The following is a 26,176-nucleotide window of genomic DNA, read 5'->3' as shown; positions in this document are numbered from 1 at the left end:
TCAGGACTTCCCAAAATATATCACCAACAAAACAACAGCTGCTATAACAACAAGAAATGCAAGGAACGCAAAAATAAGGCGTATGAGTTTGCTGCGTCGTTGCCTAGCAATGGTCTGTTTAATGAGTCTGTCGTACCGAGGCTTCCCTTCCGTTTCAATGGTTTCAATGTCACCAGTCTCGTCCTGAAATGACAAGTTAAAAACTTGTTTATAAATTATAGCCATGATTTCATTTCATAACTCACATTGATGACAGGACTGACACTGTTTGTCAAGTATTTGCATGTCACAAAATCATAATTTAAAGCTTCTATACCATGTCACTCACATTGTGGGGAGTTTATCATTTATATATAAAGGTAAAAAAACGTAAATAAAGACCTCCGCTTTTAAAAAATACAAAAATATTACAAGATATTGGAAAAAAAGATGAGATTGGTCAGGATTTTACAAGCTAATAGTTTATTAATGAGTGGAGAACAGTGCAAAACACTAATAACTAGACAGTCATAATTGTGCAACCATCAAGATTTTCTTATCCTTATTTTGTACCTAAGAAGTGTAGACATGACTATACTGAGTTAAAATAAAAAAGACTTTTCTTGAACCCAGTTGCTCAAAGATTGATTGGTGCAAATTTCAAATATGAATTGCAGATAAGCAAAATTAAGACCATTTCATAGCCACATTATAAGGTAAGACAGCTCATATTGACATAACGGCTTTAAATAAGAAGTTTTGCTGTTTAAAGTTTTTGTTGCTTATTGGCAAACAATAAGATTTTTTTATACCAACCACTAGTCAACTCCAGTGACTGGGTCGAAGCTCACATTTCAATTACTTCTTTAAGCAAAACATACTACATACTAATTATTAAAACATAATGACTATAGTAATCTTAATTACTCTATAGAAATTAATGAATTAAGTAGTACTCAGAGCTTCAGATGTTAGATCACATCTATAAACATTGATACCACTATATAGTCTACATACACTAGTACATTATAATTTACACAGTGAACAATTCATGTTGGTTTTTATTTATTCATTCATTTGTTTTCAAATTGAATTTCGTTCTACTATTACATTTTTCCATTTGTCAGACATGAATGGATCTGCTTTCATGAAAATTTAGCACATTGTGATGATAATTATAGTAATGTTGACTTCAAACTGAGCATGAAACCTTGAAACATTATTCACTCATAACATTTTCTTAATATAGTTTGATCAAAATCTGTTTAAAAAAACAAGAGGTCCATTGGGCCTGTATTGCTCACATGGCCTTGTTTGGCTGAAATTGCTTCATTCAAACTAAAGGAAATGAAAATCTAAAGGTTCATATACAATTCCCCATTGGGTCCCAACCCTCTACCCAAGAGAGTTAGCCAAATCATTTATACAAAAGTCTTCTTCAATGCAAGCATTTTTCAACCAACATTGGGACAGAGTCCTGCCATTTCTACAGCAAAAGAACTAAAAAGAATCTGCTCTATTTCCCCTTTTGGGTCCTACCCCTCTTGCCCAAGGCTTATCATTTATACAAAACTGATTCCTTTTCACACAAGGATGCTTCAGACCAAATTTGGAAAGCATCTTGGCATTCCTTTAGAGGGAAAAGGGTTATAGAAATAATTCTCTTATTTCCCCCATTTGGCCTGCCCCATTCACCTCAAAAGACCAGGTGTGATTATTTGTTGATTCACATTATAAATATGTGTAGTAGCATTAATTGATGACCTTGACACACTGAAACAGCGAAAACACATGTGATGTATTCACCAAACCGGAACTTTGCCTATTGTATAGTGTGATAAAAATCTCTTAAGAAATGTTAAAGCGTCTTGAGTGATGTCACTAAATGGGTCAAGGGATTTCAATAAATAGTAGTGGTGACCTTCCCAAACAGGCTGATTTTGCAACTCTGAAGTACAAACTCATCTGAGTTTTTTTTTATATTCATCCTACCTGTAAAGTTCAGGTTCTCAAAGGAAATTATGTTGCTAGTGAAATGTGCCTGTTTAGGGACATGGGGACTGAATGTTGTAAGGTAACACTACAAACTGCTCTCTACTCCTCATTATGCAAGAAATAGGCAAAAACAAACCTTTTAATTAATTTTTTTTCTGTCTTTTAAAGCTGTTATTGCTAGCTAGGACTTCAAACAAGTTTCTCTTCTTCTCATCAGAGGATAAAACAAATTGAAACCTCAAACTAGGTTGTCTTAATTAGTTCTTTAATTATGTGATAAAACAAAAATGTGACAACTTTTATAGTTATAACACTGACCAGCTGTCATATCAGTTTTCCAAAGCACATCACTTGTCATCCATTAAAATTAAATGTCTTTTAAAGTTAATAAACTTTTAAGTTAATGTAATTTTAATTAAACATTGTTATTGCACCTGTAGTGTCAAACCATGCACCATACCTCGAAACCAAGACATAGATAACAGGTAGTTGATACAGATATGTGTTTGGTTATTAGCCTACACTCCAATCCTACACCAGAGAAGTAGTATTGATACAAAAACATGCAACATGTTTCATGTACAGCTCAACCAGCAACAAGATGCTGATCATTTCAAACATGTTAGTAACAATCGTTCAACATTCCAGTTAGTCATCCTTAAGTCAGTTTCGTCAAAGTCTGTTAGTTCAGAACATCTAACAATTTCAAGTGTTGAGTTGGTAAAACCTTACCAACTGGAGTGGCTTAGGGCTTTGGTCGGTGATAAAAGCCTGTTTTGAAGACGTGATCATGTGGTGGCTGAGGAATGTAGGCAATGCCATGTAGCCTTTAACCTGGCAAGATTGGGAGGAGTGCATCAAAGCAAATAATTTTAGTACAATGATCAATTCTTAATCAATTTTACTTTAGTAGAATTTCATTGCCAAGCTTCACACAATAACTTGGAAATAATGTATAAGTTAAATGTAACTTGATGAAATTCAATTTTTCGCTGCACAGTCTAATGACATAGCTAAGTTTTAAATACAATGATTGCACGCGGTAAACATGAAGAAGACTTCTTCACAGAAAAAACTTTGTAATATTTGGTTTAATGTAACGGCTACACACTATGATCCAATCTATCTTCAGCTTTGCTGACAGCATCCCTAAGAAATTATATTTTAAGATCATTGCAAGATATTGCCCTTTAAATCAAATTCATAACATGAACTGACATATCAGCATCCTGAACACAAATGCTATAAAAAAATCTAACAATATTGCATCCAAAATAAGAATCTATCAAAACAATAATTGTAAATGTTCTCTGGACACTATCAAAATTATCACACTGACTGGTCAGAAAAGGCATCACAGTATATCTGACAAATAGAGTGACCTTGACCAGATTGTTACTCAATGACCTTGATCATTGACATAAATATCAGTAATGTTAACTGGCCTTCTCAGTTGCCTAACTTTGCCACACATAAACCTATGCAAGGTGTTTTGGTAATAACTGTATGTAATTATCAAGCAATATTCATGAAAATTATTAACAGGTGGTTTCTGAAGCCAATCAGATTACAGCACCTCATTCAATATGCAAATACTCTGCTAAACAAAAGATTTTTTTGAAATCATTGAAGTACATAAAGACACTAGCAAGTTTCACTGGAATTGGATCTTTCGGGCAGAGGATATTGAGTGAAAAGGATTGCCAATTAGACCCTAAAAGACTCATGCACAGAGCTTGCTGAAAATATAAATCCCACAAGGGTTTAAGCTAAAAAGTATATATGGCGAGTTCCATTAAAATAAACACTACTATACTATTTTACTAAATGGCGGCAATTTTGACTGCACTCCCATCTTTTAATTTCACCATACATACCTATTGGTCCAGAATTACTCCTTATACTTTGAATATGTGAAAATAATAGACAAACAACTTGATTACTACAGGGCAGGACCACATCTGATGTGGGGCCCTAGTAAAGAAATAAGCAAGCACATAGCTGTTCTGATCACAAGCCTATGGCTTTCAAAAAGAAAAGGGTACAGAAGTGCAGAAGTATACTTGACTGTACCACTTGAACCCCTTAAACATTGCAGAACAAGAGGCCTAGCATCCTTGATACTCACCCGAGATAAGCAATATTGAATTAAAGGTTAAGTGGTAGGTAGCTTTCAAGTGTCATGAAAAAGAAATTGTGGCACTGCTGATCTTAAGCCAGTGTCTGCATACCATCAAAACTGTCATCCTATAGTAATAGTTTAGTAATTGTAAGTTATTTCCAATGAAAAACACAACTTTATGCTCAGTCATAGTAAATTTAACTGCCTCCCCTGGGAGAAATGCGTGACCCATTTGGTAAAGCACCTTAAGATGCTGTCATTCATAAGAGCATTTGATTCTACCATATCTGAGTGTTAAGAAGATTCATACTAAGTATGAAATATTTCTAATGGAAAGTAGACAAATTATGCTCAAAAATCTACTTTAAGTATATATATACTATAGTAAACTTTACCCCCTCCCCACGGGAAAATGCAAATATCTGGTGTCATGAAATTCACAACTGTGGTAAAGCACCTCAATATGTTTCCATCTATGAAGAAAATTTGTTTTGAGCATTTCTGGGTGTCGAGAAAAAGATTTTTGAAATTTGAGTCAATTTGAACCTTTTGGCCCCAACCCTCAGGCCCCTGTGTGGTCAGGACTGTATAATTCACTATTTTGGTTTATGGTTTACCTTAGGCCAGGAAGGTTTCTACAAAATTTTATTAAAGTCGCTTCTGGGGTTATTGAGAAGTCGAAATTGTTAAAAGTTTACAGTTGCAAGACGCACAACACCAGACAAAAGTGATCACCATAGGTCACCATGAGACTTTGTCTCAAGCGACCTAAAAAGCATAAAGCTAGCTCTACTGAAATAAGCCATACCCAGCCAATCACCATCTACTCTGACAATATGTGACCTAGTACCCAGCCAATCACTGACTGTGTATCTTAGGCACATAGCCCAGTACCAAGCCAATCAATACCTCATTCTACGATATGTGATCTATCTTACCTGACCCCAACTTCGGGCTACCTTCTCATCATCAGTTAGACTGTTTTCTAGACCATTGTCATCCAAAAAGATAGGGTTTGGCTTGGCAAGGGCATAATCACTGTTTACCTTGCCTTTGTAGATTTCCCGAAGGTTGATCAGTTTTGTGTCTCGTCGGTATTTATTTGGTCGGCCATCATTAAACACAGTATCATCTGAGAACTTAACAGTCTTGTGTTCAGATTGTTCGCATGAAGGATTAGTTTCGTCGACTGAAATTCCTGACACAAGAATTGGTTTGATTCCTTTTGGTCGGTCCAAGCCTACACAGTTCTGAATATGATCTGGCACAGAATTTTTCCTTTCTTTTATTTTCTTTCCAGGTTTTATTTCACTTCCATTGACGTGTTCCCACTCTTTAGAGTCGTCTTTCTCTGTCATGACTGGGTCATGGTGACCGTTCTCAAGTGATATGATACCATTTTCTGTGGAGTTTGTATGGACACCATCATCTGATTTGACAACAATGTCTTCGTTATCGCTCTGACAAGTGTTATGATTCACAAAACCATTTGATAAATCTGTTTCCATGGATAAGCAACTTGGATCACTTTTTCCATGGTTACACATGTTTTTGTCTGGGTCTTTAACCTCTGATGTTTCTGTGAAGGTTATTTCATCCAGGTCAGGCCAGTCTGATATGCTGTTATTGTTTTGAGAAATAGTATGAGGCGAGTCAGTAGTTTTACTATCAGAATATTGCATGGTATTGTTTGATTCTCCATTCCTGTCTGATGTCGACCAATCAGCGATTCTCTGTTTGACTGATTCTGTTATCACATCTCCCTCAAAACTTGGATTTTTGTATCCATTCTCTATGACAATATCTCCTACTAACACATTGCCATTTGTCACTTTCAAACTCTCACGTTCTGATCGTACAGATATTTGACTTTCCTGATTGGTAACCATACTCTTTCTGTCAGTGCTCTGATGAATTGTCAATTGATCTTCAGTGTTTTGATTCACTAGGATTTCTGTGCTGGACTGGTCCTTTTGTCCATTTATGATATTATTTTCACTGTCCACTTCACTTGACTGGTATCCATCACCTTTGTTATGTTTACCATTAAAAATAGGGTTGACTCTCACATCTGGATTTCGCTTTCCGGAAATGTGACCCCCAAAAATTGCCTGAAAAATATAAAAAAAAACTTAAAACATAAAAAACATAACCAACACTAGGATACGATATGTATAACATATGATAATGGGGTAGGACATATCTAAGGTGTGATGTGTGTAAGGTGTGATACTCAGGTGTGATGTATATAAGGTATGATACTAAGGTAAGAATGTATATAAGGTATGATACTGGGGTAGGATGTGTGTAAGGTATGATACTGGGGTAGGATGTATATAAGGCATGATACTGGCATAGGATGTGTGTAAGGTATGATACTAAGGTAGGATGTGTGTAAGGTATGATACTGGGGTAGGATGTGTGTAAGGTATGATACTGGGGTAGGATGTATATCAGGTGTGATACTGAGGTAGGATGTATATAAGGTATGATACTGGGGTAGGATGTATATAAGGTATGATACTGGGGTAGGATGTATATAAGGTATGATACTGGGGTAGGATGTATATAAGGTATGATACTCGGGTAGGATGTATATAAGATAAGATACTGGGGTGGGATGTGTGTAAGGTATGATACTGGGGTAGGATGTATATAAGGTATGATACTGGGGTAGGATGTGTGTAAGGTATGATACTGGGGTAGGATGTATATAAGGTATGATACTGGGGTAGGATATATATAATATATGATACTGGGGTAGGATGTATATAAGGTATGATACTTGAGTAGGATGTATATAAGGTATGACACTGGGGTAGGATGTGTGTAAGGTATGATACTGGGGTAGGATATATATAAGGTATGTATGTAAGGTGATACTGGGGTAGGATGTATATAAGGTATGATACTGGGGTAGGATGTATATAAGGTATGATACTGGGGTAGGATGTATATAAGGTATGATACTGGGGTAGGATGTATATAAGGTATGATACTGGGGTAGGATGTATATAAGGTATGTGTGTATACTGGGGTAGGATGTATATAAGGTATGATGTGTGTAAGGTACTGGGGTAGGATGTATATAAGGTATGATACTGGGGTAGGATGTATATAAGGTATGATACTGGGGTAGGATGTATATAAGGTATGATACTGGGGTAGGATGTATATAAGGTATGATACTGGGGTAGGATGTATATAAGGTATGATACTCGGGTAGGATGTATATAAGGTGTGATACTGGGGTAGGATGTGTGTTAGGTATGATACTGGGGTAGGATGTATATAAGGTATGATACTGGGGTAGGATGTGTGTAAGGTATGATACTGGGGTAGGATGTATATAAGGTATGATACTGGGGTAGGATGTATATAAGGTATGATACTGGGGTAGGATGGGGTGTAAGTATATGTATGTGTGTAAGGTATGATACTGGGGATATATAAGGATGTATATATAGTATAAGGTGATACTGGGGTAGGATGTATATAAGGTATGATACTGGGGTAGGATGTATATAAGGTATGATACTGGGGTAGGATGTATATAAGGTATGATACTGGGGTAGGATGTATATAAGGTGTGATACTGGGGTAGGATGTGTGTTAGGTATGATACTGGGGTAGGATGTATATAAGGTATGATACTGGGGTAGGATGTATGTAAGGTGGGATGATACTGGGGTAGGATGTATGTAAGGTATGATACTGGTATATAATATATGATACTAGTGTAGGATGTATATAAGGTATGATACTGGGGTAGGATGTATATAAGGTGTGATACTGGGGTAGGATGTATATAAGGTGTGATACTGGGGTAGGATGTGTGTAAGGTGTGATACTGGGGTAGGATGTATATAAGGTATGATACTGGGGTAGGATGTATATAAGGTATGATACTGGGGTAGGATGTATATAAGGTGTGATACTGGGGTAGGATGTGTGTAAGGTATGATACTGGGGTAGGATGTATATAAGGTATGATACTGGGGTAGGATGTGTGTAAGGTATGATACTTGGGTAGGATGTATATAAGGTATGATACTGGGGTAGGATGTGTGTAAGGTATGATACTGGGGTAGGATGTATATAAGGTATGATACTGGGGTAGGATGTATATAAGGTATGATACTGGGGTAGGATGTATATAAGGTATGATACTGGGGTAGGATGTATATAAGGTATGATACTGGGGTAGGATGTATATAAGGTATGATACTGGGGTAGGATGTATATAAGGTATGATACTGGGGTAGGATGTATATAAGGTATGATACTGGGGTAGGATGTATATAAGGTATGATAAGGTATGATACTGGGGTAGGATGTATATAAGGTATGTATATGTGTGTAAGGTATGATACTGGGGTAGGATGTATATAAGGTATGATACTGGGGTAGGATGTATATAAGGTATGATACTGGGGTAGGATGTATGTAAGGTATGATACTTGGGTAGGATGTATATAAGTTGTGATACTGGGGTAGGATGTATGTAAGTTTCGATACTGGGGTAGGATGTATATAAGGTATGATACTGGGGTAGGATGTATATAAGGTATGATACTGGGGTAGGATGTGTGTAAGGTATGATACTGGTGTAGGATATGTGTAAGGTATGATACTGGGGTAGAGGATGTGTGCAAGGTATGATACTGGGGTAGGATGTGTGTAAGGTATGATACTAGTGTAGGATGTATATAAGGTATGATACTGGGGTAGGATGTATATAAGGTGTGATACTGGGGTAGGATGTATATAAGGTGTGATACTGGGGTAGGATGTGTGTAAGGTATGATACTGGGGTAGGATGTATATAAGGTATGATACTGGGGTAGGTTGTATATAAGGTGTGATACTGAGGTAGGATGTGTGTAAGGTATGATACTGGGGTAGGATGTGTGTAAGGTGTGATACTGGGGTAGGATGTGTGTAAGGTGTGATACTGGGGTAGGATGTATGTAAGGTATGATACTGGGGTAGGATGTATATAAGGTATGATACTGGGGTAGGATGTGTGTAAGGTATGATACTGGGGTAGGATGTATATAAGGTATGATACTGGGGTAGGATGTGTGTAAGGTATGATACTGGGGTAGGATGTGTGTAATGTTGATACTGGGGTAGGATGTATAAAAGGTATGATACTGGGGTAGGATGTATATAAGGTATGATAGTGGGGTAGGATATATATAAGGTATGATACTGGGGTAGGATGTGTGTAAGGTATGACACTGTGGTAAGATGTATATAAGGTATGATACTGGGGTAGGATGTATATAAGGTATGATTCTGGGGTAGGATGTGTGTAAGGTATGACACTGGGGTAGGATGTATATAAGGTATGATACTTGGGTTGGATGACACTCAGGAAAAATATATATGAGTTTTCACATTGGGCTAAGAATGCATGTGAATATGACGTAAATGTATATTAGGTGTCATACTTCAGTAGGATGAATGGAAACTGTCACACTGGGATAGGAGGACACTGGGGTTGGGTGTATGTATGGTGTTAGACTAGGCCAGAATGCATGTAAAATGTAATGCTTGGAGAACTTTGTCAATATTTCCAGTATGTATAAAAAAAAACGTACAATGTACTGTATAATTGGTATTATTTGTGAGGAATTTAATTTCAATTTATTTATGGTCATTAAAAATAGGATAACATTAAATACCTTGCATACATTTTACAATAAATTAAAATCTCATGAAATATGTTTTATACCTGAAAATAAGGAGACTGATAAACATAGCAAAATTTGATCCCTCAGAACTAGCCCAAACTGTCATTCCCACAAAATAACTATAGAGTAACCCAACCTACCCTAGACAAAAGCAGAAGTGGTTGGAATCTTGGAAAGTGTAAAACATGTACAATCCATTGAGGTTCTTGATCATGGTTGTTTACCAGACTTCTGAACAGGTTTCTCCAAATACTAAACATGAGGCCACTTCTACAACTCCATATCACTTACCTTTCCTAGGAGTAGAATTCACATGTACCTGGTGGAGGTGTAAGTTACATAACTGACCATACAATACATGATTGCCCTACTCACCTCTGGTCAGGAATCTCAGGTATCCCAGGTATGTCATTCTTTTGTATTACAAATACCTTTTGCTCCTGTCAGGTGGGTTGTTTTGATAAGACACTGATAAACACTTTCTGATATTCAGACAGTGTGTCATTATAATTACACAATATTAACAATAGACAATGTGCCATTTGATATACCTGACATTACAAAAGACAAAGTATCTTTATAAATACCTGACATTTACACAAGACAATGTGTCATTTTATATACCTAATATTACAACAATGTGTCATTTTATATACCTAACATTACAACAATGTGTCATTTTATATACCTAATATTACAATAGACAATGTGTCATTTTAAATAACGGATGTCACAATAGACAATGTGTCATTTTAAATACCTGATGTCACAATAGACAATGTGTTATTTTAAATACCTGATGTCACAATAGACAATGTGTCATTTTAAATACCTGATCTCACAGTAGACAATGTGTCATTTTAAATACCTGATGTCACAATAGACAATGTGTCATTTTAAATACCTGATGTCACAATAGACAACGTGTCATTTTAAATACCTGATGTCATAATAGACAATGTGTCATTTTAAATACCTGATGTCACAATAGACAATGTGTCATTTTAAATACCTGATGTCACATAGACAATGTGTCATTATCAATACCTGACGTCACAATAGACAATGTGTCATTTTAAATACCTGATGTCACAATAGACAATGTGTCATTATCAATACCTGACGTCACAATAGACAATGTGTCATTTTAAATACCTGACGTCACAATAGACAATGTGTCATTTTAAATACCTGAAGTCACAATAGACAATGTGTCATTATCAATACCTGATGTCACAATAGACAATGTGTCATTTTAAATACCTGATGTCACAATAGACAATGTGTCATTTTAAATACCTGATGTCACAACAATGTGTCATTTTAAATACCTGATGTCACAATAGACAATGTGTCATTATCAATACCTGATGTCACAATAGACAATGTGTCATTTTAAATACCTGATGTCACAATAGACAATGTGTCATTTTAAATACCTGATGTCACAACAATGTGTCATTATCAATACCTGACGTCACAATAGACAATGTGTCATTTTAAATACCTGACGTCACAATAGACAATGTGTCATTTTAAATACCTGAAGTCACAATAGACAATGTGTCATTATCAATACCTGATGTCACAATAGACAATGTGTCATTTTAAATACCTGATCTCACAATAGACAATGTGTCATTTTAAATACCTGATGTCACAACAATGTGTCATTATCAATACCTGATGTCACAATAGACAATGTGTCATTTTAAATACCTGATGTCACAACAATGTGTCATTATCAATACCTGACGTCACAATAGACAATGTGTCATTTTAAATACCTGACGTCACAATAGACAATGTGTCATTTTAAATACCTGAAGTCACAATAGACAATGTGTCATTATCAATACCTGAAGTCACAATAGACAATGTGTCATTTTAAATACCTGATCTCACAATAGACAATGTGTCATTTTAAATACCTGATGTCACAACAATGTGTCATTATCAATACCTGATGTCACAATAGACAATGTGTCATTTTAAATACCTGACGTCACATAGACAATGTGTCATTATCAATACCTGATGTCACAATAGACAATGTGTCATTTTAAATACCTGATGTCACAATAGACAATGTGTCATTTTAAATACCTGACGTCACAATAGACAATGTGTCATTTTAAATACCTGAAGTCACAATAGACAATGTGTCATTATCAATACCTGATGTCACAATAGACAATGTGTCATTTTAAATACCTGATGTCACAATAGACAATGTGTCATTTTAAATACCTGATGTCACAACAATGTGTCATTATCAATACCTGACGTCACAATAGACAATGTGTCATTATCAATACCTGACGTCACAATAGACAATGTGTCATTTTAAATACCTGAAGTCACAATAGACAATGTGTCATTATCAATACCTGAAGTCACAATAGACAATGTGTCATTTTAAATACCTGATCTCACAGTAGACAATGTGTCATTTTAAATACCTGATGTCACAATAGACAATGTGTCATTTTAAATACCTGATGTCACAATAGACAACGTGTCATTTTAAATACCTGATGTCACAATAGACAATGTGTCATTTTAAATACCTGATCTCACAGTAGACAATGTGTCATTTTAAATACCTGATGTCACAATAGACAATGTGTCATTTTAAATACCTGATGTCACAATAGACAACGTGTCATTTTAAATACCTGATGTCATAATAGACAATGTGTCATTTTAAATACCTGATGTCACAATAGACAATGTGTCATTTTAAATACCTGATCTCACAGTAGACAATGTGTCATTTTAAATACCTGATGTCACAATAGACAATGTGTCATTTTAAATACCTGATGTCACAATAGACAACGTGTCATTTTAAATACCTGATGTCATAATAGACAATGTGTCATTTTAAATACCTGATGTCACAATAGACAATGTGTCATTTTATATACCTGATGTCACATAGACAATGTGTCATTATCAATACCTGACGTCACAATAGACAATGTGTCATTTTAAATACCTGATGTCACAATAGACAATGTGTCATTATCAATACCTGACGTCACAATAGACAATGTGTCATTTTAAATACCTGACGTCACAATAGACAATGTGTCATTTTAAATACCTGAAGTCACAATAGACAATGTGTCATTATCAATACCTGATGTCACAATAGACAATGTGTCATTTTAAATACCTGATGTCACAATAGACAATGTGTCATTTTAAATACCTGATGTCACAACAATGTGTCATTTTAAATACCTGATGTCACAATAGACAATGTGTCATTATCAATACCTGATGTCACAATAGACAATGTGTCATTTTAAATACCTGATGTCACAATAGACAATGTGTCATTTTAAATACCTGATGTCACAACAATGTGTCATTATCAATACCTGACGTCACAATAGACAATGTGTCATTTTAAATACCTGACGTCACAATAGACAATGTGTCATTTTAAATACCTGAAGTCACAATAGACAATGTGTCATTATCAATACCTGATGTCACAATAGACAATGTGTCATTTTAAATACCTGATCTCACAATAGACAATGTGTCATTTTAAATACCTGATGTCACAACAATGTGTCATTATCAATACCTGATGTCACAATAGACAATGTGTCATTTTAAATACCTGATGTCACAACAATGTGTCATTATCAATACCTGACGTCACAATAGACAATGTGTCATTTTAAATACCTGACGTCACAATAGACAATGTGTCATTTTAAATACCTGAAGTCACAATAGACAATGTGTCATTATCAATACCTGAAGTCACAATAGACAATGTGTCATTTTAAATACCTGATCTCACAATAGACAATGTGTCATTTTAAATACCTGATGTCACAACAATGTGTCATTATCAATACCTGATGTCACAATAGACAATGTGTCATTTTAAATACCTGACGTCACATAGACAATGTGTCATTATCAATACCTGATGTCACAATAGACAATGTGTCATTTTAAATACCTGATGTCACAATAGACAATGTGTCATTTTAAATACCTGACGTCACAATAGACAATGTGTCATTTTAAATACCTGAAGTCACAATAGACAATGTGTCATTATCAATACCTGATGTCACAATAGACAATGTGTCATTTTAAATACCTGATGTCACAATAGACAATGTGTCATTTTAAATACCTGATGTCACAACAATGTGTCATTATCAATACCTGACGTCACAATAGACAATGTGTCATTATCAATACCTGACGTCACAATAGACAATGTGTCATTTTAAATACCTGAAGTCACAATAGACAATGTGTCATTATCAATACCTGAAGTCACAATAGACAATGTGTCATTTTAAATACCTGATCTCACAATAGACAATGTGTCATTTTAAATACCTGATGTCACAACAATGTGTCATTATCAATACATGATGTCACAATAGACAATGTGTCATTTTAAATACCTGATGTCACATAGACAATGTGTCATTATCAATACCTGACGTCACAATAGACAATGTGTCATTATCAATACCTGATGTCACAATAGACAATGTGTCATTTTAAATACCTGATGTCACAATAGACAATGTGTCATTTTAAATACCTGACGTCACAACAATGTGTCATTATCAATACCTGATGTCACAATAGACAATGTGTCATTTTAAATACCTGACGTCACAATAGACAATGTGTCATTTTAAATACCTGACGTCACAATAGACAATGTGTCATTATCAATACCTGAAGTCACAATAGACAATGTGTCATTTTAAATACCTGATCTCACAATAGACAATGTGTCATTTTAAATACCTGATGTCACAACAATGTGTCATTATCAATACCTGACGTCACAATAGACAATGTGTCATTTTAAATACCTGATGTCACATAGACAATGTGTCATTATCAATACCTGACGTCACAATAGACAATGTGTCATTTTAAATACCTGATGTCACAATAGACAACTAGTCATTTTAAATACCTGATGTCACAATAGACAATGTGTCATTATCAATACCTGACGTCACAATAGACAATGTGTCATTTTAAATACCTGACGTCACAATAGACAATGTGTCATTTTAAATACCTGAAGTCACAATAGACAATGTGTCATTATCAATACCTGATGTCACAATAGACAATGTGTCATTTTAAATACCTGATGTCACAATAGACAATGTGTCATTTTAAATACCTGATGTCACAACAATGTGTCATTATCAATACCTGATGTCACAATAGACAATGTGTCATTTTAAATACCTGACGTCACAATAGACAATGTGTCATTTTAAATACCTGAAGTCACAATAGACAATGTGTCATTATCAATACCTGATGTCACAATAGACAATGTGTCATTTTAAATACCTGATGTCACAATAGACAATGTGTCATTTTAAATACCTGACGTCACAATAGACAATGTGTCATTTTAAATACCTGAAGTCACAATAGACAATGTGTCATTATCAATACCTGATGTCACAATAGACAATGTGTCATTTTAAATACCTGATGTCACAATAGACAATGTGTCATTTTAAATACCTGATGTCACAACAATGTGTCATTATCAATACCTGACGTCACAATAGACAATGTGTCATTTTAAATACCTGACGTCACAATAGACAATGTGTCATTTTAAATACCTGAAGTCACAATAGACAATGTGTCATTATCAATACCTGATGTCACAATAGACAATGTGTCATTATCAATACCTGATGTCACAATAGACAATGTGTCATTTTAAATACCTGATGTCACAATAGACAATGTGTCATTTTAAATACCTGACATTTATCCAAGACAACGTGTCATTGTTATATATATTTATATTAACTCTCGATGATGTATCATTATAACTATCAAGTATTTATTCTTATCAGTGTGTCCTTACCCATAGATAATGTGTCATTGTAATTTTCTGAAATTCACCCTAGATAATGTGTCAGTATTTACTAATTATCTGTTTACCTGAGTTACACTGTGAAGGTAATTACTTGTTTACCTGAGTTACACTGTGATTGTAATTACTTGTTTACCTGAGTTACACTGTGATTGTAATTACTTGTTTACCTGAGTTAAACTGTGATTGTAATAACCTGTTTAATTGAGATACACTGTGAAGGTAATTACTTGATTACCTGAGTTAAACTGTGAAGTTAATTACTTGATTACCTGAGTTACACTGTGATGGTAATTACTTGTTTACTTGAGACACATTGAGGCAGTAATTACTTGATTACCACAGATACACTGTGATGGTAATTGTTTACCTTAGTTTTACTGAAATGGTAATTACTTGTTAACGTAAGTTACATTGGTAATGTATTTTAGTTGTTTAATTGGATCATGACTATATTTGTCAAACTGGTAATTCTTAGCTACACTCAACCTTTCAGCTGGAGGGAGTTTCTCCGTAGGTTGACTTGTGATCTATGATTTGATTCTTGGTGACATTAGAATTAAAAAAATGACTCAAACAATTAAACAATTACTTATTTACCTGATCAGAAGACGACTACGGTTACTATTACTGAGATTAAATGTGATTACCTGTTAAGTGTTTACCACTGAAACTGTGAACATACTTATATTGTAGTGATTTAGCATGGACTATATCATCAATGGTGATTATATACCGACTTCAATACAACACTTATATGGTTTAATCTGTTTATAGTAAAACTGTACCAAAACACAAACACTGACCAATATCCGGGAAACATCAAATGTAGTTCATAAGCAGGATACAGCCACATGTAGGTCACAGTCACCTGTAGGACACAGTTACATGTATGTCACAGTCACCTTAGGTCACAGTCACATACAGGTTACAGTCACATGAAGGACTCAGTCACATGAAGGACTCAGTCACATGTAGGACATAGTCACATGTAGGTCACAGTCACATATGGGACAATGGGATTACCTAAACAGGAATTTTTTATTCTATACAGATAAATTGACTGACAAAATATCTAGATCTGTGCCTTGCATGATAAAAATGTAATTGTACAGCTTTAGAAAATAGTCTGATGGCAATGGATGTCTCCTCTAGATCTTTTGGCTAAATTCAGCAGTCTAGATGATTCTATACATCTATACATATATAAACTCCTCAAAATATACATCTCACACAAAAACTACTTTAGTTGTAATATACAAGTAGGATTTTGACCTTTACCCAGAATGCATCCAAATTTTACATTGATGGATTTCTGAGACATGAAAGAAAACTGTAGTGTATATTATGTTATCCTGGTGAAGTTTGTGGTTGTGATCTTTGGTGTCACGTTATTGATTGACAGTCATTACAATGCAGCATCTGGACAAAAAAGAATATCAAAGATCACTTTACTAATGAGTTTTGTGCAATTTTGAAAGAGAGTGATATATATAATTTCATATGACACAATTAAGTATGGACTTTATAATGGTGGCTGGACACACAGTTTCTGTAGCATTAGTAATCCTCCATGACAGTCATGATGATAGATTGCAAGTAAAATGAATGAGGTCTTAACAAGATCACATGAACTCTTATTACTATCACAAATATTCACATGCTATGCATGGTAAGACAACTGAAAATTAACCAACAAAACTTACCTGGTTTACACCCTATACACCAGTCATGATATATCAACATTCTTTTCATCTCCTCTTTTTTACATATATTTTACAAGCTAAATCATGTGGCTGTCAATTAATTAGTCTCTTCTTATTTATCTGTAATGCTCTACAGCATTGCACAAATTCAATTCTTTACAGAATTACTGGCAGGTGATTCAAGCATATAAATTTCTTTGATGATGAAAAAACTTTGTATCTTTAATGGTAACATGTATAAAACTCTAATTCATCTGTATAACAAGATGGAAACGTTCTAAATGGAGACAACTCTACATTGTAAAGCAACATAACAGTAATTTACAGAAAGGTGGAAAGACTATGATAGAAGATAATTCAAATCTACAAATAATTACATACACTTAAACCATTAGTTCAACGGGAGAAATCTTTAACACTTTTGATATATTTCCATGGAAGAAAAATAGTTAACAAATCCATATGTGTTTTGTTAAAAAAAAAAAAACTTAAGGGAAATATGTCATATACCTATTTTCACATCTTATATGATAGAATTTATCGGCTGCAGAGAAAAAACTAATACAATACTACATGTATGCAGAATATGTTCCCAGAGAAGGTAATTAAAACAAATCGCATGAGGGAAACGACTCGAAGACAATTTCATATGTGTGTACAATATAAAAAATAATCCCATCAAAGACAGTTCTGATATGAAAATCTATGTTTGTATAACAGAAACAATGTAGAATGTCTTCCAAAAGAAATTAAGTCTCCTAAAATACATTTTTGACTGCATATATGATACAACTCTAGGTGAGATAAATAGCACAGAGCTATAGTCATGGTGTGAAAGTCCTCTTATAACTTCAAAAAAAATAGTTCTTGACAGCAATTCTACAGGATGTGTGTAGTTCAGCCCATACCTTTAAGGGAGATAACTCTTTTAAGAACTGTAGTTTTGATGATTACATAACCTAAATCATGTAGTATGTAACAAGAAAACAGACATATATCCATAAGGTTTATCACTCTAACACAAATCTGTAATTATCTGCTAGGTAACAAATATCTTGTAAGGAGATGACTTTGACACACATGATTATAACATAATGTAAATTCCTACATTGTCACAGAAGGGCCATTGGTCTCTTGATTCCTCCTCTTGAGGACACATTGACTTTTTCATTTTATTATCTACTGGCTATAAACAAAATACTAATTATATGTAGATATTTCCATTATCAGTAGTCAGAACATGGATGTCCTGCCCTGTTACTTACTGGTTATAAAATTTCAATACTATGTAAACATAAACCTTATTTTACAAAAGTTGTGAATTACCTTAATAACTTGTGTTAGTCACTCTTGTTAGCCCTGCAGGAATGGTCTTATTGTGAGAAGAGTTAACCTAGGTTAATGGCGAGAGTGTCAATGTCATGCATGCCACCCAACCACCCAGATTTTACAGTTCAATGAAACAGTACAAGGTTATTGTCTCTGAAGGGTTACTAGTGGACTTTTATTTACAACGAATTCAACAAACGATGGTGATTTGGCCATTGTAATACTGCGAACCACTCCTGGAATACCAGTGGAACATGTTGATCAATTCTGTAAAATCTATGACAACCATTAATAAACTGGAGATTCTACCATACCAGTGTATAACATGAGGGAACTTGACAGATTAAAAAGTATAAATGACATAAGCTTAAATGAAGCAGAGACACTGTCCTTACAATTGGTAACATGGACATACCACAGTGACATCCTCCCTCTCAACATTTTCTACGTTTTTAATAATTTGTCTTAAGAAAAATTTTTACACATTTTCACAAACCTTTCTTAGATGCCTACAGAGCGATACAATAAGCCGTTCTTCATTAGCCTTGGGCTGTCAACAAACTTAGGTCAATTTGCAGACTATGATACAGACTGTCAGAGTTGTGGGGGAGGAGGTGAGCTGTCACACCATAGGATGGTTACTCATGTCTGAAAACCTCATATTTTATTTCAACAGGGATGTTATCTGTTGTCTGTATAGTTGTACCACATCATGGGACAGGGATGTTGTCTGTATAGTTGTACCACACAATGGGACAGGGATGTTGTCTGTATAGTTGTACCACACCCTGGGACAGGGATGTTGTCTGTATAGTTGTACCACAGCCTGGGACAGGGATGTTGTCTGTATAGTTGTAGCTCACCCTGGGACAGGGATGTTGTCTGCATAGTTGTACCACACCCTGGGACAGGGATGCTGTCTTTATAGTTGTACCACACCCTGGGACAGGGCTGTTGTCTGTATAGTTGTACCCCACCCTGGGACAGGGATGTTATCTGTATAGTTGTACCACACAATGGGACAGGGATGTTGTCTGTATAGTTGTACCCCACCCTGTGACAGGGATGTTGTCTGTATAGTTGTACCTCACCCTGGGACAGGGATGTTATCTGTATAGTTGTACCACACCCTGGGACAGGGATGTTGTCTGTATAGTTGTACCCCACCCTGGGACAGGGCTGTTGTCTGTATAGTTGTACCCCACCCTGGGACAGGGATGTTATCTTTATAGTTGTACCTCAGGGTGTGGTACAACTGTACAGATAACATTTTATCCCAGGGCGTGGTACAACATGGAAGATTAATGGTACCTGGTTCAATACCCTGGAGTGGTTTCCTACTTTCTTTTCTGTCAAAAATGACAAAGTACTGGAAATAATACCTTTCACTACAAATGAAATTCTGGGTCCTCAGTCTTTTGTGTCAGGTATACCTTAAATTTACTGTGATTTGTTAATGATATCACTGTGGCAGAGACATAGATTCATTACTGATATGACTTTAAATATACTGCATGGAACATATATTTCTAGCATTAAATATATAAATTTAAACTTTATTTATTTTACAACAATTGTGAAACATGTTATTCCAACTTATACTAATCACTCTTATTGGCCCAAAGATTAGCATGTCAAGAGTCTTTCTGTAATTAGAAAAATGAGTTCCTACAAATTATCAATTTAAACCTGCTACCTTAAATCCTGTGTCACCTTCAAAGATTACTTTTATCAAAATCCTCATTAAACAAAAACATGAATATCAGCCTCCTGGAAACCCTGAATATGGCAAGTTATTTTTTTTTAAATCATAAGAAATTTTAATTATACATAATCATATGTCTTTGCTTCTCCATAACAGGTTTAAATAACTCAAGATAAAAAAAAGCTCAACACCACACTTAATGTAAAAATCTTAAACATGGTCCGATTTATAAACAGAATCAACTAAACAGTAAACTTTAGGTGAAATTCTGAAAATAAGTATGTCTTAGGATGACTACATATAGATAAAAGCATATTCTTTGTTTTATTCTGGTAAGTCCAATGTAGAGCTAATTGCGAAAATTCAAAAGTGCTCAATTTATCAAGTCTTATTAATTAAATCTCCATTGAAAACATGTACATGTTACCAAGATTCTCTTCCTTTGTATTATAATATTCCTATTATGCAGGTTTGGTGATGATAACACTTAAATCTAATCAAACAATTTTGAGTGTCACAAAAACTCCGCTGTCGTAACCGCAAGCCTATGTCTCACTCGGCAACTCTGTCACAAATGAGACAAAGTTCGCACTTAAGTCCAGAAATGGATACACATGGCTATGGATACAGAATTAATAACATTACATTTTGCAGATTGTTAACAAGATTGAGAGGAATAGTTTGTGTGTGTAGTAACTGATGACAGTAAATCACCTCTCAGCCCCCACAACATCAGAATTATCAGGTGATGGTGAACCCACACCTTACTCCTACAACACTAGAATTATCACTCAATTGTCGCTTATGACACAATTGAGGACTAATATATATATATAAACCAATATAAATGCATACATTTCGATCCATTTTAAATACTTTGATTAACAATAAAAAATAATGTTGGTCACAATCAATAAATCTGGAAATAATAATTCCAGCTATCTTAAAATCTTAAACAAAATGATATCCTACCTTATAGTGCTTCCATGGAAAGCCGAGCTTTCGCCGTTCTCCGAGGAACGAACCAAAGATAGACATGTTTAAGTTACAGTTTCTGTCCTCACTGTATACAGTTACTTGATCTTGTCAACTTCTCAATTAACAGGTTTAAATATTAAGTGTACTCAATTAAGTACAAACTTCAGGGAGATCCATTAGCATGTCAAGATATTACATGGATGTGCAGTGACACTTAAAAGGAAGGACGTTTTTTCTGGTGGTTTAAGCTTGAATGTGGTAACTACGTATTAAGTAAGGTAAATCTATCTGGGTACAGACTGATGATAAGCTACATGGACAACACAAGCATCTCAAAGATTCAGAATTCTACAGATAGATCCTAATGATGTTTGTGTTCTTATCTCTATCACTTCGTGTTGATATTGCAGATCTACAGTCCGCCATCAGAGAACCACTAAATACTGAATGGGCAGTACAGTAATCTGTGATGGCAGTCATTCCTGTGCGATTCAAACACTCGGTGCAAGGTTATTAACGTAGAAAATGATTATTTCAAGGTTAACGGAAAACAGTCTGATTCAGTATATAAAATGCTTTATGGTTAAAACATTAATAAGGTCTGATCTTTACTTGAAATATCAACAAACCCTTGAGATGTAACACTGTTATCAACCAGGACTGACCTTTACCTGGAGTATCTATACATCACTGAGATATAACTTTACCAGAATTATCCATAAACCCAGAGATGTAACTTTACCTGTAATATCTTTATTCTTACATCATTTTTACCTAATAAAACCTGTGTTTCATCAACTCACCTATTCATGTCTACCAGCAGATATTAAGCTAGGTTATGTCATCCCTAATAAATTATATTTTGTTGTCCTGTTTCTATGGCAACATTCTCTTGTACCTATACTCATGCAAATGACACAAATTAATCAGGTGTCTCCTTTCTCTTTATAACATCATTAGTTACCAAAGTCTGCTACATTTTAAAATCAATGAATATATATACGGAAATAAACTACGGATACCAAATGGTTACTCGTAAAAAGGATGCTTAAAATGAAATAATCTAAAATCATACAGGTACGCGTAACAAAATAAGATTTCTGTAGCATAATATCTCCTGACTTGGTGGATCAGAACTGTTTATGTTGTAAAGCTGATCAATAAAACACTATAGCTATGGATAGATAAACAAAATACAAAATACTAGGTTGTGATTTCTTCAAAACTAGTGTACATGGTTTCACAGCCATGTATTTTGGATGATACAAAGTAATCTTACTTTAAACAAGAGATTTTTATGTATTGTCCATTTCATTTTAAATTTTTTCTCTTCTGATCTGCTCTTTTATCTTATCTGTTTGACTGGACAAATAACCTGCCTTCTGATATAGTCCTCTAACTAAACTGACTCCAACAAAATTATACAAGCAAAACAAAGGAACAACACAATGATCATGTTTATGAGATCTGAGATGTGAAAACACGAATCATTTAAGAATTTATTATTGCAGATCAGTGATGAAAGGTCATTGATAAAATCTGAATATCAGATGATGGTCAAAACACATGGTATGGTATAGCGGATTTTACAATAGGTGCACATGCAATGGTTGATTAATACATGCAGTAATCAAAATAGCCATGGTTGCTTCACTAAAACATAATTTTAATTTCTGGGAATTTACAATATTAAATTTTGCTAATTTTGTTCTACTTTGATGCAGTAAAGCAATTACTAGCTATACTGCTACAGCTGTGTGTTATAATCCTGACAGTGTTCCACTTTGTGACAATGTGCAAATATATCTTGGATCCCTAATAACAAAAACAACAACATTAGGAACCTTTCCTAGTTTAGAGTTACTCCAATTGGCAATGGTATAACTGTAAAATGCATGAAAAAGTTACTTCCCATATCCAAATTATAGTTATAAATGTGAAAAATGTTTCATACCTTTTATGGTATTGAAATGGAAGAAACTGAGAAACTCCCCTCAACAGCATTAATAAACGTTGGAGCAGAATGACTTCTCCGCTAAAGGATATCATTGATAAGTAAGAAACAGAATTACCTCAATTGACAGCATCAAAATTGATATACATGGAGCAGAGTTGCTTCCCTTATTTACTTCCTTGACAGCATTTAAATTGATGAACATGGAGCATAGTTACTTCCCTTATTTACTTATGGACAGCATTTAAATAGATAAACATGGAGCAGAGTTGCTTCCCTTATTTACTTCCTTGACAGCGTTTAAATAGATAAACATGGAGCATAGTTACTTCCCTTATTTACTTCCTTGACAGCATTTAAATTGATAAACATGGAGCATAGTTACTTCCCTTATTTACATATGGACAGCATTTAAATTGATAAACATGGAGCAGAGTTACTTCCCTTATTTATGTATATGGACAGCATTTAAATTGATAAACATGGAGTAGAGTTACTTCCCTTATTTACTGATGAGCAGCATTTAAATTGATAAATATGGAGCAGAGTTATTTCCCTTATTTACATATGGACAGCATTTAAATTGATAAACATGGAGCAAGGTTACTTCCCTTATTTACTTCCTTGACAGCATTTAAATTGATAAACATGGAGCAGAGTTATTTCCCTTATTTACATATGGACAGCATTTAAATAGATAAACATGGAGCAGAGTTACTTCCCTTATTTACATATGGACAGCATTTAAATTGATAAACATGGAGCATAGTTACTTCCCTTATTTATGTATATGGACAGCATTTAAATTGATAAACATGGAGTAGAGTTACTTCCCTTATTTACTGATGAGCAGCATTTAAATTGATAAATATGGAGCAGTGTTACTTCCCTTATTTACATATGGACATCATTTAAATTGATAAACATGGAGTAGAGTTACTTCCCTTATTTACTGATGAGCAGCATTTAAATTGGTAAATGTGGAGTACAAGTTCTCCCCTTATCAAGGTTATAAATGATAGACAAGAGATGAAGTGACTTCAATTGACTGCATTAAAACTTATCAAGTTACTTCCCTTATCAAGATTATGTTTCATAAATAAAAACAGTTATACTTTCTCACCAGCAGAAAACCTGACAAACACATAGCAAAATTACTTTTTCTCTCAAGGTTATAGTTTTGACAGCATTAGAATGAATAAACAATAGTTGGAACGGAGTTACTTCCCCTGTCAATTATCAATAAACATGGAAGGAATATTTGAATAACAGTTTTCAAATATATATTTTTTTCAGAACACAGAAAAAAGTATTTCTAAATACTCCAATTTTGTCTGTACTGCTATTAGAATAGCACAACATAAATGATCAATTGCTATATGAACACATTTACAATAAGTGATGACAAAACCTTCATTTTCAATACCCTTAACCAACCAAACAGTTTACAGCAGGTACCGATGTATAGAAAATACCCTGTAGGGGTGCCTCAGTTTGGTCTCAATTTTAAGATATAACTTGTTGTGTTAGACCACAAAGGTACCGTTTGATTTGTATATTATCCAATAATATTCATTGAGCTGTGCCTTATTGGCTTGATCAGAAGTTTGACACGAAAAGATATGCCTGCTGAGCTTTATATAGAGAAACCTAGGTAGTTTTACATATCTATGCTTGGTAAACTTTAAAAATACATACAAGATTAACTTAAGTCATACAAGTTGATCCGACTTACATATTGATATGGCTGACCTCATACAAATTGAACAAGTGAACTATACATAGATTGACATGGTTATTTCAAGACATATTTTCCTAGTAAACTATACTGGACTGACCTCTTAAACTTACATAGATTGACTAATTTGTCAACAGTGCACAAATTCATTCATATTTCCTATTTGAGTTACATTCCATTTGAATATTCACCCATGATGACATCTTTTGGGGGTCATAATTTCTAAAAGCATGATTTCACATAAACTGATCAATATTTATTTCTCTTTAGTAACGTCCCATTAGAGTGAATTTCAACTTCATTAACGTTCCATTTAAGTTATCTCCCTTTATCATAATTTCCTATAAAGTCCCCAGACCTTACATATTATACCAAAAGAAAATAAAAATTGAGATATTATAAAATTTTGCAAAGGATCATGTTGTAGATCCATGCGAGACATACCTACAATTAGCAGATAAGTACTTGCATTTAAGAAAGATGTTTTCATTTGAATGTCACTTCAATAGGCCTTCAAATTTTTTTAGGAAAAACCCAAAACCCAAAACTGCAAAATATCAAAAATTGGGCCTCATCATACAATATGCACTGCCATATCAACAAACATGAAAATTATGCCAAAATAAAATTCTTTCATTAAAACATATATTGTACAACAATTCTGAGTACCGGTAAAACATATGTACATACCGGTATATGTTATAGATAAGTATACATAAGATATTTACTAAATGAACTGAGATTTCGTTTTGCACTACATTCCTGTACAATGACAGGAAAGTAAAAAAGGTGGTGTGAGGTCACATGGATGACAAACGTCTTTTAAGTCATCTCCCTTTAAGATAACTTAATACTTTTCATTTAAGTTAACTCCCTTTCAGATGATTTCCTATTTGGATGGCCTACCCATTCGAGACTAAATTACCATTCATAACAGGTAACTGCAGTATTTTTCTTAAGAAACGGTAGATGATGGTAGTCATACCTCAATATCTATATCTGATCCTCGTCGGCAGCTGCTGATCTGTTCTTCTGACAGTACCAGCGACATCTTCAT

General features: G+C 34.4%; 1 protein-coding gene across 1 annotated transcript; it reads right to left on the bottom strand.

Annotated features, from left to right (window-relative positions):
- Nucleotides 1–26,176, bottom strand: LOC132548961 (uncharacterized). Its single transcript, XM_060212862.1, has 4 exons — nt 26,105–26,176; nt 5,035–6,207; nt 2,707–2,808; nt 1–183 (listed from the first exon to the last, which is right to left on the bottom strand). Exons 1-4 carry the CDS (start codon nt 26,174–26,176, stop codon nt 1–3), a joined length of 1,530 nt encoding a protein of 509 aa, XP_060068845.1.

Source organism: Ylistrum balloti, unplaced genomic scaffold (genome assembly GCF_031769215.1).
Source record: "Ylistrum balloti isolate Yb309-2 unplaced genomic scaffold, AGI_CSIRO_Ybal_v1 Utg370038, whole genome shotgun sequence".
NCBI lineage: Eukaryota > Metazoa > Mollusca > Bivalvia > Pectinida > Pectinidae > Ylistrum > Ylistrum balloti.
Note: the sequence above shows the minus strand (reverse complement) of the source record. Positions and strands in the feature narration are given on the sequence as shown.

Bases quoted from the DNA above. Each gene is read 5' to 3' on its own strand.
- LOC132548961 (XM_060212862.1), bottom strand. From the start codon at position 26,176: ATGAAGATGTCGCTGGTACTGTCAGAAGAACAGATCAGCAGCTGCCGA. The intron at 6,208-26,104 runs GTATGACTACCA...TATATTTTTCAG, and splicing joins GATCAGATATAGATATTGAG to GCAATTTTTGGGGGTCACAT. The intron at 2,809-5,034 runs GTAAGATAGATC...CAATCTTGCCAG, and splicing joins TAGCCCGAAGTTGGGGTCAG to GTTAAAGGCTACATGGCATT.